Here is a 17,876-nt window from a genome sequence, read left to right on the forward strand (position 1 = left end):
TTGTGGCTTTTTTGTTTCACAAACAGGTCCCTGGTAAAAGCCACTGAAACTAGAGGGGCTGCATATCAGTGCCCTGTGCCAGCTCAGTGTCACTCCAGCAGGAACTGCAATTTTCCAGACCACTTGTTATGCACAATTTCAGTGTTGTAGTCATTAGAAAGATTCCCTGTTAATCTCAAGCTCTCTCATGGTCCTCACTGAGCCCTCAATAAGAAGCAAAACCCAGAACAATACAGGTAAAAAAGATAAGTATCAAATTTGACTTTGAAAGTTCTTGCAAGAAAGCATATTCACACCTAGATTCTGTATTCCTCAGCTCAGCTTCAGGGAGTTTTGTGACTGATTTAGTCACAATGACAAACCTTGCCCCTCCACCACTTTTCAGCAATCTTACCTGTTTTTTAGCTCAGCCAGGGAGTCAAATAATGCCCCCTGTAAGTCAGATTCTCTTGAGTCAGTTCTTGTTTGAGTACCATGAACATGGATATGTTACCTGCCAGTCACACATACTTCACACCTGCTGTCAAGGTACACTGAAAGCTTGCTTTGTTTGATTAGAAAATCCACAACCATTCTTAACAACTGAGAGAATCTCACTTTATAATTAGTGTCATCCACACTCTGCTCTAATAGTTATGATTACCAGTGTAATGACAGAGTGATGCTGTATATACCAAGGTCATTTAGCCACAGGTGAGAGAGTGTGGCATTGTACTCTGGTACAGATGCTGGGCACACAAAAAGAGAGCAGAATTTAAAAGGGATGAATGAAAAGAAAAAGAAAAGAGATATGAAAATTATAAATGGCAGACTGGCATAGCCAAAGGTGGAGTAGGGAGAAAAAACAGGAACAAATTTCACAGGGAAAAAGAAATCCCCGAGATATTCTATCTAAATTAAATTTTTATTATAACTATCTTAAAATATTTTTAAAAAAGATGATAAAAATGTCTTAAAAATCCTGTGTCTTGGTGCCCCAAGTAGAAGTTCTGCAAGCCTTTAACAGCTTGGTAGTCCAGTCACTGCACATAGAGGAACAAGCTGTGTAAGCTTTGGCCAGTTGTGCATTTGCCAACACAGAACTGGGATTTTGACTTAAACAAATGTTTAACAGCCTTGAAGGCATTTGACAGCTACACCACAAACCTTCTGAGAGCACAGATATCTATTTCACCTTCTGTTCAGTTTGTGGAAGACACAGCTAAGAAGAAGTACAGCCAGATTTCTGCAGAAAGACTCTGTGAATCAGTAAAGTTTCTCTATATATCATGTACCAGCTGCTTTGGATCATCCTATAAGATAAAGCTTCCAATAACAATCTTCTATCATGAGGCATTTTAGCCCCAGAGTGAAAACCTGAAGAAAGCAGTACAGTAAAACACTCAACAGAAGAAACTGCAAAAGCTTCAGGGTTTCTCTGGCTAATAGAAAGGGAACAGTTTAGGAACACAGGCAAAATAAAAGGCTGTATACTCCAACTGAGAGTGTATTTCTCAAACACTGAATAATTCTGCCTCCCTCCTGATTTCAAATACAGACATTCTTCAGAGTGGATAAGAACTGTAGTGCACCTGCTTCACTTGAGCCCATTAGAACTTATTAATTTTCCCCTGGGAATGACCTTCCCCACCCCACCACAAGGCTGAGCAATAGAAGATGCAGAGGAATAAAGGGCTGTAAAATGAACTCACCAGGCAAAGCAAACAGAACTTTGATTTCACTCTCCATGATGTCCAAGCTGGGACACATCTAGTTCTCCTTTAGCTCTGAGAGGGAGGCACAACTGAGGGAAGAAACAAAGCTTCAGTTGTCTAAGTGTAAAAATATATACAGCATGCTTTAAAGGAATTATGGCATTTCATCTTGATACCTTGTATTGTTTCACCTAATAATAAATCTCAAATTATTCCACCCCTAGGCTCAGTCTTGTCCAGTTGCTGGTGTATTACATGTACCAATAATGCAAATTCCTCCATCCCACCTCCACTCTTGCCAGCTCTTCCCACTAATTTTCCTTTCTTCTTTAATAAAGATGAAATCTCTTAAGCAAGCACAGGCTTGCTGAATATCCCAAGATCTCCCTTTCTGGATTTTTTTAAAGGGCTTTTACAGGAGAAGAACAAGGTACATTATCAACCCCATTCCCAGCCCGGTTTGCACATTTCATTACGTTCTTTCCCTCTAAAATTGAGAAATTTCACTACAGAAAGAACATCTACGTATAAATTTGCAAAAGCCCCTTTACCAGTAGAGCTACCAGGTCCTCTAAGCAGAGACTGGGAAAAGAGAGAAAGGAAATAAAATAAAATTCCCTTTCAGATAATTTTCTCCTGAAGGTCATCAAGATTTGGATCTAGACAGTTCTTTCAAGATGGAAGAATTAAACCTCATGAAAAAACCTTATTTGTTCAGATGATATGAAAAATTAAATCCTAACCATACCCTAGTAAAGTCATTACCCTCTTTTTTCATTCTGGTGAGTTTGGGTTTTTTGAATGGCCTTTTTTGTTAGAAAAGGGACAAAGAAGAAACCATCTTAAAACCAAATCCTCTTCTATATATTAGACCTGTACACCTTTACTTTAATGGAAGGAACTTTTTTCCCCAGTAAATCATCTAGTTGTTATCTACTTGCTGGTTCCTCTTTCCATATTTGAACATGTCTTACAGGCTGCCAGGGCCCTAGTGCTCTGCCATGAATGGATTCAAATCAGTTTTCAAATATAAAAGTTTCCTTTTACTTCCACCTCAGGAAACACTTGTACAACAGGACAAGTACCTTGACCAAAACCTTTCTTCCATCCGTTTTAAAGCAGGTTATTTCCTTGCAGTGTTACTAGAATGACTGGGAAGGAAAGAGGTAGGAGGCATCTGCAAACATTACCTTAGGAGATATAAAATCAGGCACTTGAAGTTTTAGTGAGAAAAACAATTCAAGTGCAAAGTAAAATTAGGACACATTCAAAGTGAACTCATTACTCACAGAAAAATAAACACCAAGGAAGGAAAATTCTGCCTTCCAGAGCAAGAGCCAGCAAAATTACAAGTTTCTTAGCCAATGGTCAGCTGTGACACCAAACTGCTTGTGTGAGGGCTTGTGAATCCTACACCTTAAGCAGTCAAAAGGCAGCTGACTTTGGCCACTGGATCCTCTGGCAGTCCCCGAGGTCAGTGACAAGTTCTATAAGCACAGGGGACGGCAGAAAAGCTTTCAGTAAGGGTCAGGGGCTAGAGGTTGGCATGGTCTCCCTGCTGAGTTACTCAGTTCCCAAAACCTTCAAACCAGAGCCAGGGACAGACACATGGACACTCGACTGCTGTGCCGCGTGTGACATCGTGCTATTTACAGATGACACTGTTATTAATAACATTCAAACACCAGTGCCATGCCTGTGATCGCCGCTCGTTCCGCAGCAATCCTCAGCAATCCCAGCCCTGTGCCCGCCCATAAGGAGCCATGCAGGCCAGGCCGGGCACCGCGGGCAGTGCAGCAGGGAGGAACGGGGACATGGGGTGGTCATCCCCGGTGTAAAAAATGCGGAAAAGGGGAGAATCATAGAATTGCCTCTGGAGATGATCCAGTCCAACGCCCTTAGCAAGGCAGGGTCACCTGGAGCAGGTGCTATGGGAACGCGTCCAGGTGAGAGGGTGCCCATGACCTCCCAGGGCAGCCTGCGCCAGCGCTCTGCCACCCGCAGTGTGTGCCAGCTTTACCTCATGTTAAGGTGAAACTCCTTGTGTTTAAGCTTATGGCCATTGCTGGGAAACACCAAAAAGAGCCTGGCACCATCCTCTTGGAGACAGTTAATGAATTTATGAGATCCCCTGTCAGTCTCCTCCAGACTAACCGGGCCCAGTCCTGCAGTCTGTCCTCACAGGAGATGCGCCAGACCCCAAACCACCTTTGTGCCTCCACTGGACCCTCTCCAATAACTCCTTGTCTTTCTTGTACCGAGGAGCCCAGAACTGGACACTAACATTCACCTCAGGAGGGACTGAAAAACTACTTTTAGTTCAAGAAAACACGAAAAAGAGAATCTGGTGTGCGAGAAGCCGCTGGATCAGGGTCGAAATTGCTTGATTTCATTAACATTAAGGTCTGTACTGTCACTTTTACAATGCTGTGACTCTGAGCTCTGAGCAGCCTTGTCCTCATCCTGTCCCCATTATCTGTCCCTGTCCCCATCCTCTGTCCCTGTCCCCGCCTCTCAGGCCCTGTCCCCGCCCCTCAGGCCCTGTCCCCTCCCCTCAGCCCGTGTCCCCGCCCCTCAGCCCGTGTCCCCGCCCCTCAGCCCATGTCCCCGCCCCTCAGCCCCAGTCCCCGCCCCTCAGGCCGTGTCCCCGCCCCTCAGACTGTGTCCCCGCCCCTCAGACCGTGTCCCCGCCCCGTTCCCTCAGGCCCCTCCCCTTACCGGGGCGGTTCCCGGCGCCGTTCCCGCCCCGCGCTTTACGGCAGTGGCCGCGGTTTGCGGCGGGCGGTCGGTGCAGGCCGTGCCGGGCCGCGCTCGGGGCGGACATGGTGAGTGAGGGCTGCCCGTGCCCGGCCCGGCGGCTCCCGGGGATCCCGCGGACTCGGCTCGGCTCGGCTCGGCTCGGCTCGGCCGCGGAGCGAGGGCCCGACAGAGCCCGCTGGCTCCGCTGTCGGCCCCGCCGGGCCGGGATCCCCTCATCCCGCACAGCTCGGGGGTCTCGCCCCGCTGCCCTCGCCGTGTCCCTGAGGGCGCCGTGCCCGCAGCTGGGCGTGTCCCGCCCGCCGGGCCGTGCCGGGCTGGGCTGGCGGCGGCGTGTCCGCCCCGCTGTGCCGGGGGCTGCTGCCCTGCCCTCCGGTAAACAAACGCCCTGTGTGTGTGTGTGTGTGTGTTCGTTCCCATGCAGGCCAGCACGATGGTGGCGGTCGGCCTGGCCATAGCGGCAGCCGGATTCGCAGGTGTGTGGGGCACGGGCGGGCACCGAGTACACAGCCCGGGGTACCGAGCCGGGCCTCAGGGCTGCTCTCGGGGTGGTTTAATAGCTGTTCCTTTGGGAGAGCCTGTGTTAATGGCTGTAATGGAACAAAAGATCAAAGTTCTTACTATTGCATGTCCCAAAAATGTTTTTCCACACTCTACTCCACAAGTTCCCAGTTGCACTGAATTGGTGAATGTTTGTTCAAGGAGCTATATTTAACCTCAGTCAATGCTGGTCTCTTTAAGGTCGCTATGCAGTAAAAGCCTTGAAGCACATGGAGCCACAAGTAAAGCAAGCCCTTCACAACCTACCCAAGGGTGTAAGTTCTTTTGTTTAAAACTTTACTTGGTGAAATAACTACAGGCTGTTGTCTGTGTATAGCATTGCCGTGTTTTCTCCTGTGTTTTGTCAGTAACAACAAAAAAGTGCAGCAATTAATGTGGTGACTGGCTAATAGAGAACTTGTTTGGGCAAGGTTAAGTAATTTAGATAGTGATGCTCTACTTCAACTGAATTTCCTATGACAAGTGAAGTTTTGCCATTTTTACACACTGAAAGCTCAGCAGCTGCTAAAGCAATAATGAGTTGTTTTAACTGATACTTAGAAATTAGTGTGTTTTAAACTAATAAGTTTTCTCTTTCAGGCCTTCAGTGGTGGTTATTACAGAGGTGGATTTGAACCCAAAATGACTAAACGAGAAGCAGCTTTAATACTAGGAGTGAGGTAAAGGAAATTGATCAGAAGTGAAACGTGAACAGCATTCCAAAGCCACACATGGTCCAAATAAGCCATTTCAGTGAGCCTTGGGGTTCACATGGTGTGAGGATCATAATTCTGATGTTGCCTTGTGGTTCCTGTCAGCGCTGAGGAGTTCCAGGTGAATGCAGTGTGAAGGTGCTGCACAAAAATCCAAATTCTTGGATCTGGAATAAGTTCATCACTTCTGGAACGTTGTAGATTTTACTATGGCTATCTCTGACAAACCATTTAAGGCCAAATACACAAATTTATCAAATAAGAACTTTGAACTGTGATTATTGGGGGGTTCTGAAGGTTTTTTTTACCTTAATAAATCTAGCAATTTTTTTTTGTCTTACAGCCTTTAAGAAGTTTTCAAAAAAAAAAAAAAGTTACAGCATAATTCTGTTTCTTTTTACCTGTGTGGATGACCCCCCCCCCCATTAGATTGCTGTAGCATGTCTTTGTGAGCAAACAGTGTTTTGGAGAAGCCCTAGAAAGCCTCTCCAGGATTTAGACACTACAGATCAGTAGTAAGAAAAGATAAACATATATGTTAGCTAGAGAATTTACGGGTAAGACAGAGTGCTCACTTGTTCTCAGACACCTTCTGATGATCTGGGGAATTTCATGAGGATCCCTTAAGTCAGTTTTTCTCTCTCTTTCAAAGCCCTACAGCCAACAGAAATAAAATTAGAGAGGCTCATAGACGGATCATGCTTCTGAATCATCCAGATAAAGGTAAGGAAATTAAGCCACTTTGATGAGTTAATACATGTTTTTAACACAGATGAATAGAATTGTGTAGGGAGGAAGTCAGTGATACATAACCACCTCAGCTACTAAAAAACTCACAGAAAACTGAGTGAAAACAAATCTTAGGGTGCATTAATCCACATGAGTCTAGAGCATGTGTGTGGATGTTCTAAAGCCAAGCAGACAGGGTCAGCAGGTCAGTTTGTCAGCTGCTCTATCTACTGTGAATACCACAGTAGAATATTGTTTGTTAAAATGAGACTTAAAATCACCTTAAGTTTAGCTGAAACTCAAGAGTACCCTTGTGTGTTTTATATACCACTTGAAAATTTGAGTTCATGGGAATGCCTCAGGAGTTCTCCATAAATGGCAAATACTGAGCCTTCCACAGCTGCTGGAGACATTAAATTATGAAATATTCCTGTTAGTGGCACTCTGAAGGCTCAGAATTTAGTTATGCTTAAAGTTAGTAACTCAGGGCATCTATACCTATTCTAAATTCTGTTCAGTGAGTCAGAATCATGTGTTGGTGTTTGACATTTAACTTCTTAATCAGTGCTTAAAATGTAAAATGGCTTCCTTTAAAGTAACTGATGAATTCCTTACTTCTATGGGCTGAAATCCAAACAAATCCATGGGGATGTGCCTTTCATAGGTATTATCAAGTGAAAGTTACCTCAGAAATTAACCTTACTGAACATATGCAGGAGCTAAAAATAGCATTTTGTATTGTACCTAAACACATCAAATTAATCTTGAAGTAAAACATTATAGTGCAATTAATGGTATATATGCTACCAACACAGTCATTGTCCCTCATGGCTTTACAGTGTTGGATTTCACTGTGGGTTCTGTCTCAGACTCCCTGAGTAATTTTTTGCCTTGTTTGAAAACTGAACTGCTGGTCCCTTGGTGCAGCAGCACTTTGGCTGGGCTGGGTTATCTGCAGATCTGTTCTGTGCCTCTGTACTCACAGCTGTGCCAAGTCAGTGGTGACCAATTCATTTATGACTGATAAAACCAGAGGGGAAAAACACTCCAGGAAAATAAAAGCAGCTTAACAGGAGTGAGTGGTGTGACACTGAACTTCAGTCATCTCCAGCTTGTTCTACAACTGGCAGAAAGACCACACTCCTTCTTCCTGTATCCTATGGCATTATTATCAACACAGGAGACAAATGTTGGGGTTTTTTAATCTGAGGTTCTTTTTCTTCTAGGTGGATCTCCATATGTAGCAGCCAAAATCAATGAAGCTAAGGATCTACTAGAAGACCAAGCTAAAAAATGAATGAGAAAGAAAATCACTCATTCAGAGGGTTTGTCCCTGCAAATTATTATTTTTGATAAATGGCTTAAGAAAAGTTCTAATGTCAATCTTTGACTTAATATACATGAAGCTGGAAATACAAATCCAGGGAGGTACTCCCCACTTGGTCACTTTTTGTTGGAAATATGTGAGGGGAGCGAAGTTTAAAGATTTTTTTCATAGCTGTTCTTTATTAAACAGCAAAATCTGCCACTCAAATGTTGTCAGTGCTTGAGAGCAGTAACTTGGTGTGGCCAGTGTGTGTTACCAGGCACAGGTAGGCTCGTGTGCTGTCAGCTAATTTGTATTGAACTGGCCCTGCTTAAAGTTCACGCTGCTGCTCTTCCATCTGCTAAAATTAGCACACTGAACCTATTTGGGAAGGGGGTGGAAAAACCAAGAGCATTTATTGGACAGGAGGAACTGGGAGAGATCTGTGGTTGTCTCTGCCTGAGAAATAAAGTACAGGAAACAATGTACTCCCTTGTCCTTGCCTTGTGAAAAACAAGGTTGGTTAAGTGTTACTGATGGATCTGGAACACCCCAGATTTTTTTAGTAGCTTTTAGTTTTGACAGGTTTTAATAGCATTTAATAAATTCCATATTTGTAATAGGAGTCCTGTAGTTTTATAGAGTATTGTACACTACAATAGAGCTCACATGGAGGTTTGTAATTTATGATGATTAGGAAACAGGAACTCTTTACATCAGTTGCTGATACCTGAGCTGGATTTGTGCTTGGGGCTTTTCACACCCAGCAGCTTGTGAGGATCTCAGCTGGGGCCAGGGAGCTCTGTCATACTCCAAGAATCTTCCCAGTGCTTCTGCCACTACAGCAAAACTCTGCACAGCAGCTCTGGGAGTTAATGCCCACCTGGGCATAAACACAGTGGGCTGAAAGTTTCCACTGCCAGAATCTGGACTAGGGAGTGCTGCCTGCTGTGCCACAGCATTGCTGTGGATGAGTTCTGGGCTGTTCAGGAAGGATTACCACAGTAATCCTTAACATTACAACCTCCCCAGAAAGGCAGTGATTTTGCTCTGCTACAGAATTTAGAGCAGGGTGAAGGACAGCTGGATCTCTGGAGCCAGCACAGGCCAAGCCATATGCACAATGTTCCTGTACTTAAGTATTTCCCAGCCAAACACTACTGACTTATTGCATAACTGTGTTTTTTAAATTTTCTCCACTCCTGTGCCTGCCCCATCAGCTGAGATACTTGTGCACACTTCAGTTACAGCTTTTAACAGGGTCTGGTGGCCCAGAGGGAATGCTGTTGCTGAGTGTCCAACCCTGGAGTCCTATGACAAAGTGCACACACAGGTCACTGCTTGGGACAGCTTGGCTGTAGCTCTGTCAGGTAGAGCAGCTGCTTTAGAACTCTTGGTTTTGTCCTTCTGACAAAATCAGGCAAGACAATTTTTTCATTGAGTCAGTACAACTTAAACACTGCCCTTTGCTCTCACTTCTTACACCTCCTTGCTACCCAGATGCTTTTCCACAGCTGTTTTGTGCTTCCTTGCTCTGGCTCATGTACCTGAAAGATGTGGGGGTGTGCATGTTTCAACTGATCAAACAGTACATCTGCATTAACAGCTATATATGTTAGTCAGGTTATGCAATGCTCCAAGGTAAGGAGTCTGATTTTAGGCTTGTTAATTGGTGTTTGACACCACTGCCTTAACAAAAGGAAGATCAGCATGTTAGAAACTCTTATGAAAAAGAGTTCGAGGTTCAAGCTGCCTCACAAGTAGGTTTCTATTGTTAGTTAACAGCTTGAAAACCTTAAAGTCAATAGTAATTTAAATTTCTGATAAAAACAGTCAACAGATGGAAGATCAAAGTTTATTTTCTTTTACTACCAGCATACAAAAAAAACATATTGCACATCAAACAACCAAAAACAAAAATAAAAATACTCTACTAAGGACTAACATATGTAGTTTATACAGAATAAACTTTCTGGAAATTGATCTTTTCAGTAGTTCAGGTTATGTCTTAATGGACATGACTAATTCAGCTTAGTGTTAACTAAAGCTATGTTTGATTTTTAAATACTGTACAGTTTAATAAATAAACCAAACAAAGCCTCAATGTAGAACAGTCACTGCCAATGTCACCCAGTATCCCTGCAGATTATGAGAATTTAACAAATGCATTCCAGTGGTCTGCAGATTTTTCCTCTACATACAGCATTTAAAAAACATGTATTAAAACAGACCAGTTTCCAGACTAAACTAATGGAGAAATTACATTTCAGTGCAAAATATTTTAGACTGCATTTCTTTCTAGTATTCCTCAGGTGAAGAAGTGGTTGCATATTATTAAAAATGTAACAAAAGCAGCTAATGCTTTCATAAAGAGTATTATGTTAGGGATCCCCCTCACATCTTTGCCGTATTTTGAAAACAAAATAACATTTCCTATAGCCAGCAATTTTGTTTATTTAAATGTTACATATACTATCTCAAGGCACATCTGATGATATATTTATAACACAGTAGGTGTCAAAGTATGTTTAACATATGATTTCTCCAGGATCCCTCCCCTTTCTGTATTCCAAAATGGAGGAACTGAAAGTGCGGTGTCAAGACTGGCGATCCATATTCTATCTTTGGCAAGCTTATACAAGCACTATTTTAAATGTAATGTAAAAGAACTGTAAACTAGGAACTTCAGTTTATGAAACACCATTCAGCACTGCTTCTTCCTGATTATTTCCATCCTCCTGAACAATGACTTTCTTTTCATCAGGGCTGTGCTGTAGTTTAGAAGGCTCATCCCCAGAGGTGGTGGCAGGACCATTCACTGCCTTTTCAGAAGGGCTGTTCTCGTCAATCGCATCTTTTGCCTTGCAAAAACAAGAAGAGGGGAGTATTAAAAACATAACAATGCAGAGTGAAAGCTCAGTGTCCCTCTGGATCACGCAGCAGCTTTGCAAGAGGGAAAATCTCTTGTCTGTCTGTGCCTGCATCCTGTCACTTAAAGCATCTCATCACTTACCTCATAGTTTATGGTGTATTTCTCTATCTGCCACTTTGAGGGAAACATGCCAACATAACCCCAACACTGCACACCCAGAATGCTTATTTATTTCTATTTGTCTAAGCCCATGAAGGAGTTTACTGAAAAGCTGAGCTTTACACCCCTTTTGAAGTCTACTGTAGCAAGATGACATTTTGCTAATGGATCTTTCTTACATAACGTGTGGCAATACATTGGCACTTCAGAAGTAAAGACATTCTGTTTTATTAAGTTCTGATTGCTTTTCAGGATAATGTAATGCCATTCTGATCCTTTAGGAAAAAGGATCAAAACCATACAATATTTGTAAAATTAATTCCTTCTAAAATAGTTTATACAAGTCACTAAAAATGCCACATAGTGTCCTCTATCCCTAAAGTGTTTTAAGGAATAGTTCTCAAGACTTACCATGGGCAATTTTCACATTTTATTACATAATGCAACATTACTAAATATAATATTTTAAAAATGTGTACAGACTTAATTTGGTCCCTAAAATCTGCAAAAAAAAGACAACAAACCATTGTCATTTCAGTTTCCTCTGGGCCCTTTCTGCTTTTAATGATTTGTTCTTAAAATCAAATGCACTTGTAGTCAAATGAGGGTGAGCTACCTGAAGCCTTCATGCCTTTACTGTTTTGCTGAAAGGGAGAAGAAAAGAGGAAATGCATTTTAAAAAAATCTTACCGTTTCTTTCTTGGTTTTGGCTACTGTCTCCTTTGGAGGGTTTCTCTGTCTACTTTGAGATTCAGCTCGTGATATATAATCAGCTACTGTTACTGTTCAAGGAAAAAAATCACAGTGATGCTCACATCAGCAGTCAATTCAGCATGAACCTTCATGTCTTTTCTGCACAAGTTATGCTCTAACTGGGAGACATCTCACAAAAGGCCTTCACACTTACAGGTTATCAGCCATACAGCAAGGATCAATTTGTTTCTGTTAAAAACAATTTTCACTAAAATCGGTGGTAACAATGATCTGAAGGTGGACTCTTAATAAAACCAATTTTGGTCCAATTGCAGAATTTTTTGGAGAAGGGCTTTCTGTACTAAGTTTGAAGAGATTTGGCTGCAGCTCTTTGAACTACAGACTGTGTGTATGTCACTGGGGTTTTATTAGCTGAGTAGTGAAAAATTTCACTAATGAAATGAAATGAAGACACTTAAAACAGTGCCCAGAACTGGGGTGGGTCAGAGCCTGGAATCACTAAGGATGATGTGGCATCAGATCTTTGGTGCATCACAAAGTGACTGAGGAGGGAACTTGCCCTCCTTGAGGTACTAATAGTGCCACCAGCTCTGTGCCCTGGCTCAGGTGTGGCTGCTGTGGGGTTTGTGGACACAGGCAGTGTCAGCCCAGCCCAGGGGCAGCACAGCTGTGTCTGTGCCAGTACAGCTGCACTCACAGGGGACAGAGAGTCCCAGTGAGTGGGACTGATCTCTCCTCACCACCTCAACATGTGTTCTGTAGCCTGGCTTTGTCTCATCCTGCCCTCCTGTCACCACATCAAGACTCTGTTCTACCCTTAGAATGCAGAGTACTGCAACTTTAAATATACACTTGTATCTCTGATGAGCTATAGCACATTAGGGTTGGCAAGCATTACCTACTGAACTGCACAGTCATTTGTATTTAATGTATCAGCTATTTAGGTGAGCTATTTTCCTGGACTTAGGAATGACTGTGCATGAAATCCAAATCAGACTGGGAACTACAACAGATGAATTTTCTGTTACAGTAACTGGACTTAAAATTGGGTCCTTCCTCAACTGTGAAGGCCAAAGGTACTGCAGAAGTACCTTTTCTTTAAAATGAGGCTTGGAACCCAATGCCTCTAATATTAGTAAACAGGAAGCATGTTTCATGCACATAGTGCATTCTTAATATTCCTCTATGAATAAGGCACCATAACATACTGTAATGTAAGTTAAATGACACAGCTAAGTGACTGAAATACAGTAGCTGGCATTGGGGGGCGGAGGGGGAAAGAAGGGAAAACTTCCTTCTGTCTTAATTTCACTCACACTTACTAGGTATTTATGAAGACTTTAAATTATTACAGTATTTTACCAAAGATAATTGTAAATTTTGTTATGTTCTTAGAATACTTAAGATTTAAAATAATTCCTTTGGTTTTCTAGAAATGACTAACATTCCTTTACATTGCTGGCTAAGCTTCTTGGAAGTAAAAGCTGAAATCCTTTTCACTTTTTCTGCCCCTTTACAAATCACTGCTACGAAAACTGGAATGTTGAGAAGAAATGTGTGGGTTTGAGGTTTTTTAGGAGGGTGGGGTGTTTGATTTTTTCCTTCCCCCAAATTTTAGCACAATAGAACAACTTTTTTCTTCTTAATCAAATGTTGCATGAGCACCACAGATACAAGGAAGACAAATATGGGTGAAATTTTGAACCTGTCAATCTAGAAGACCTTCTGTTACTACCCTGTGCCGTGTATGTACAAGCATTTTCTAAACAGGGCATTGTATTGATAATTAGCCAGTTCACCTTTAACATTTCAAGTGTTAGTACACACAAAAGAAATGCAACAAGCCACAACAACAAAAAATTGGAAACATGCAATTTCACTTAAATTCCTCCTCCTTCCCACCCTCAATTTGCAGATGACTTAAACTATTCCCAACAGCCAAGGACTGAGAGCAGCAGTGTGATGCAGGTGTGGGGCTGGCAAAGCCCACCTGAGTTCCCTCACTGAGCTCTGCCAGGACCCACATCCTGCCCCTCCAACACTGCTGCTCAGCCAGTGCTGAAAAGGTTGTGTCCCAGTCAGTGCAAGCGCACAGATGCAGTGAGTGCAGACCATGAACCTTCATGTTTGTCGCGATCCTGGACCACAGAACTCAACAGCCCTTTGGCCATTGACTTCAGTGAGAACTGGATCAGAAGCATAACTTGTATGTCCAAGCAAAAAGTTAGACATCAATTAGTGTCATTAGACAGATTTTAGAAGTTTTCCTAGTAGAAGAAATGTCTTTCATCTTTGTCTAGTAGTCTTATTAGTTATTGAGTAACCTTTTGATATTATGCAGTTCTATGTAAAACAGCAGACACAACATTCTCTCATGCTTTTGACCTGAGATTACCCACAGCTCCACTCGAATTACCTGGCTGTCTATCTTCTGCCTGACCCCTGAAGCGACGCCTGCGGCTACGATTGCGTCGCTGGGGTTTTTTGTCACTATCATCTGCAATTGCAAAGTTTATAATGAACTATTTCTGATCATCAAATAAATAAATTCTTCAGCAGTTTCAGCATGGGGCAATTAAAATGGCTTCTGTTAAAGACAGAGACTAAGTAAGACAGAAAAGCTAAAAGAAAATTTTATACTGAAAGCATACACAGTAACACAAAAGCTAGATTATACTTTTTGTTCTTGGTTCATTAAAACATTTAGGCACGTGCTTAATGACCTCAGATTTCATTTATTAAGTAACCATACGTCAAATTTTAGCAACATAACCCAGATTTTTTTTTTTCTACATTAAGCAACAATTGTATTTTCATCCCAGTGAGTATCGAGAGAATTTACTGAAGGAAAGTTCTTAAGTAGAAGCTGGGTAGGAACAAATTAACAGCTACTTAAGGAGCTTTCCCACACCAAGACTGAGGTTACCAAGGACAAAACAGAACGTTGATCTGACAGTACTGTTTCTATCAAAGCAGCAGTGCAATGGGAAACAACAAGTCAAGTCTTTGGCGTCTCCATCAGACAATTTTTACAAAAAAAGGCACATGAAAAGGCTAGAGGAGCTCAGTAAACAGAAGATTCCATGGCACTGCCACGGAGGGAGTCTTTCTTTAATCAGACAGCAACCTTGAACAGAACATCGACTTGTCACTTACAAAAACAAACAAGGGCTTCACTACACTTACAGGGACAACACATTTATTTCTTAGCTTGCTCTGGGACTACCATCCAACCATTTACATACCTAAACCATTCTCATTAACAGAAGCTGTATCAGACTCTGTCATCCCATCCATAAGAACAGCATCTTCATCAGTCCTTCGCCGGCGGGACCTCCTGCGGCGGTTGCTGCTGTGGTGGGACTCGCTGGCGTCCGTGTCCACGGTCTGGTCTGACTCCGTGTTATCCAGCAGGCTGTAGGGGTTGCTGTCCGGGTCCTTAAGCACTAAACAAACAGAAAGTGTCCACCTAAGATACTGTAGAGATGTGTAACCATTTCCAGGCTGACTTACAGCTGTGGCTGAAAGTTTCAAACTACAAAGCAATCTTAAGGCAAGGTGTAACACACGGAGCTGAAGTATTTGATCTCCAACTGGATCCTCTGACTCTAACCCAGCAGTAACAGTTTGGGGCACCACAACAGCCCAATCTGCCCTTGCACTATTTAACCACAAAGATTTCCAAGGTGACATTTAGAGACCTTTCACTCAAAACTACTAAGTGTATAAAACAAAACTACTAAGTGTATAAAACACACCTTACACTTTGTGGTTGTGTGGTACTTCTGACACTTACAGTGTTGCATTAGCACAGATTCTGATAAAACCTAACTTCCAATCAATGATTTCTTCTTTCATTCTGTATCTAAACGTGAGCTTACCTCAGAAGGCAGCAATAGGCAACATGCCAAAGATTTACCAAGTTTGCTAATGACATTATTATGTGTGAGCAGTAAAGGAAGGAAATGAGGATCATTGTGAACAGAACCTAAACAAAAATCTAAAACACTCTGTATGATACAGCTACCGCACAAGTGCATTGAAATCCCAAGGTATTAAGATCATAATGTAAGAATGGAGTATTTTAAAAGGGTATGAGGTTATACAGAAAATTGCCAGGAAGAAAATCTCAAAACCCATTTGGAACACAGTACCAGAGCTAATGGATGACTTTCCACCACGAGGTCCCCCGCGCCCACGACCTCCAGACACGCTACGGCCTCGTCCCCCAGGACGTCGCCTGTTGTCACGCTGGTGCCTGCTCTCCCTGTCATCCTCTCCTGCCAAGGACCAGTCACTAAGTTCATCTTTTCTCTCAGATTCTGTTTCAGAGGGATTAGAGAGCTCAGAGTTTGTACCTTGTATGAGAAGGAAAAGAAAACAGGAAATTAATATGAATTTGGGGATTATATTCTGGTTTCATATCCTCACAGAGTTACTCCAAGCCAGCATGGCTGGTTATATATGTATGTTAACAAAGAATATAATGCATAAATACATATATATAAAATACTAATACACACACAAGTATACAATCATAGATTATATTTTAGTATTTACATATACTCATCTATAAAAAGATATGAACACATGAAATATAGATCAGAAGTTACTTAAGTGAGATTCTCAATTTAAGTTTGCTTGTACTAACATGTGAAATAATGGCTGAAATATCACCAAATCTGTAATTTCTGTACACAGATAAACCAAGGATTTAGCAGTGTTTCCTCTCTTTGTCTACACACTGCAGGCATTTGGTGCAGTTTCTAGGCAACTTCTCTGAAATTCCCAAGGACAACTTTGCCACCTTATAGCCGATGGCTGTTGCTAAGCAACCCCTTCTGGATGCTGTAATGCTGCTTGAACAATTTTGCTGTTTATATCAAACAGCATCTGTAAGACCCGGCCATCTCCGAGTACCCAAACCCAACCACATTTTTACTACCTGAAAACCCAACACCTACTCTTCATTTCAGGTATCCAAACCCCCCCCTACGACCCAGTCTGGAATATAAAGTTTTAGACCCATGTGGGTGGCTTAAATGTGATTCTTGCCATTTTGGGAGAAAAAAAAAATACTTTAAGTTTTCTAAGTCACAGTGTGTATATATATAAGCAAAGTGAACAAGTTTCCTTATAGTTCAGTCAGCTCACTGGGAAATAATAAAAAATGAAGTTACAAACATCATCATCAGAATCAACACAACTAACACCTGGCATGCTCCAGGAAGCTATAGCCAGGGAAAGACTGTAAAACCCAAAAGGTGTCTGATTTTTTAACAGAAATGAGCTACATGCAGATATCCAGAGTAATTTACTGTATTGAAAAAATAACATTGTTCTTTGTGAAACATGTCTATATAGAAATGCAGTGTCTCACTTGGACAAGATGGGGATTTGCACACCTGTCAGGAACTGAACAGTGCTTTTTAATTGAGAAATGCATCAGAATACCTCACCTTAACAGAAATCCAGTTAGTTCCTGACCATATTATAAAACCCACAGGATTTTGTCCTGTCTCCATTTTACAAAACCCACAGGATTTTGTCCTGTCTCCATTTTACATCATTTTGGTTCACTTTGCTCTGTGTAAGTGAACCATATGCAATATGCTGCTAAGGTGGCCATGCAATTTTTCTCCTTCTCAATCCAAACAGATAATGCTCATTTCAGATTTTTAAAAATTTATGTCTCCTGAAAAACATCTCTAGCTCTCTTCCCAGCTTTTGTGATGTCACTTACTAAGTAACTAGCACAGGAGGACAAGATGTTTCCAGTGCTCAGCTTGTTAATTTCTTCAGTTTTAAACTTAACTTCCAGACTGCAAATCTAACGATGTGTTTTGAGCTATGAAGAAAAAATTCTGCATTTCCAACCCTATCTTCACCCAAGTGCACTGAACACAAAGAAATGCAGAGACAGCTCTGGGTTCCAAGGTATCCTGAGGCACTGCCCAAGGGCACTCACCGTAGCCAGAGGTGTAGTTGGGGCCCCGGCGGCCCCGGCCCCGGCCGCTGTAGGACCTGGAGCCCTGCACAGAGGACAGGGTGCTCTCGTCAGTGGTGTAACCCTTCTCCTTCTCGGGAACTCGGGTAGAGGAGGGCCTGAAGCCCATCCCGATCTGCCGCAGCTGCTCATCGATCTGGAGCCTTTCCAGTCTTAGCTGTTCTACCTCCTACGTACAACAAAACAGAAACCATGGAAAAGAGTGCTGACAAATGTCCCTCACAAATCATCATCCCCACCCAGTCATATTGAAAATAATCATTCCTGCAGGAGAATCAACACCACCTGGGAGGTGACTACAAATAATGAAATTGAAGATGAGTTATCTCTGATTTTTGGAAACTTTCACCACTATGCAAAAAACTTGGCTTTAAGACTACTAGTA

The 17,876-nt window shown here is 42.2% G+C and overlaps 2 protein-coding genes across 3 annotated transcripts in view; one reads left to right on the forward strand and one right to left on the reverse strand.

Moving 5' to 3' along the window:
• Positions 1-4,457: 4,457 nt before the first annotated feature.
• On the forward strand, positions 4,458-8,364 carry DNAJC19 (DnaJ heat shock protein family (Hsp40) member C19). Its single transcript, XM_054282687.1, has 6 exons — positions 4,458-4,519; positions 4,876-4,927; positions 5,193-5,266; positions 5,592-5,671; positions 6,357-6,427; positions 7,660-8,364. The coding sequence occupies exons 1-6, from the start codon at positions 4,517-4,519 to the stop codon at positions 7,728-7,730; spliced, it is 351 nt and encodes a 116-aa protein (XP_054138662.1). The 5' UTR covers positions 4,458-4,516; the 3' UTR covers positions 7,731-8,364.
• Positions 8,365-9,580: 1,216 nt separating this feature from the next.
• The window catches only part of FXR1 (FMR1 autosomal homolog 1), a 32,473-nt gene continuing 24,177 nt past the window's right edge, over positions 9,581-17,876 (reverse strand). Inside the window, exons 12-17 of one of the 2 annotated variants that reach the window (XM_054282433.1) lie at positions 17,453-17,660; positions 15,639-15,842; positions 14,730-14,930; positions 13,901-13,981; positions 11,461-11,552; positions 9,581-10,600 (exon numbers count right to left, since the gene is read on the reverse strand). In XM_054282433.1, the coding sequence (XP_054138408.1) occupies positions 10,430-10,600; positions 11,461-11,552; positions 13,901-13,981; positions 14,730-14,930; positions 15,639-15,842; positions 17,453-17,660 (957 nt within the window). In that variant the 3' untranslated portion in view covers positions 9,581-10,429. The remainder of the gene's footprint in view (positions 10,601-11,460; positions 11,553-13,900; positions 13,982-14,729; positions 14,931-15,638; positions 15,843-17,452; positions 17,661-17,876) is intronic. The other variant, XM_054282434.1, reaches the window with a different exon arrangement.

The sequence above is a fragment of the Melozone crissalis genome, unplaced genomic scaffold (assembly GCF_028551555.1).
Source record: "Melozone crissalis strain CALT ecotype California unplaced genomic scaffold, PUWL_Pcris_2 ptg000034l_1, whole genome shotgun sequence".
In the NCBI taxonomy this organism is placed as follows: Eukaryota; Metazoa; Chordata; class Aves; order Passeriformes; family Passerellidae; genus Melozone; species Melozone crissalis.

Coding starts and splice junctions, on each gene's coding strand:
- DNAJC19 (XM_054282687.1), top strand. Junction 4,928..5,192: donor AGCGGCAGCCGGATTCGCAG/GTGTGTGGGGCA, acceptor GGTCTCTTTAAG/GTCGCTATGCAGTAAAAGCC. Junction 5,267..5,591: donor TTCACAACCTACCCAAGGGT/GTAAGTTCTTTT, acceptor TTTCTCTTTCAG/GCCTTCAGTGGTGGTTATTA.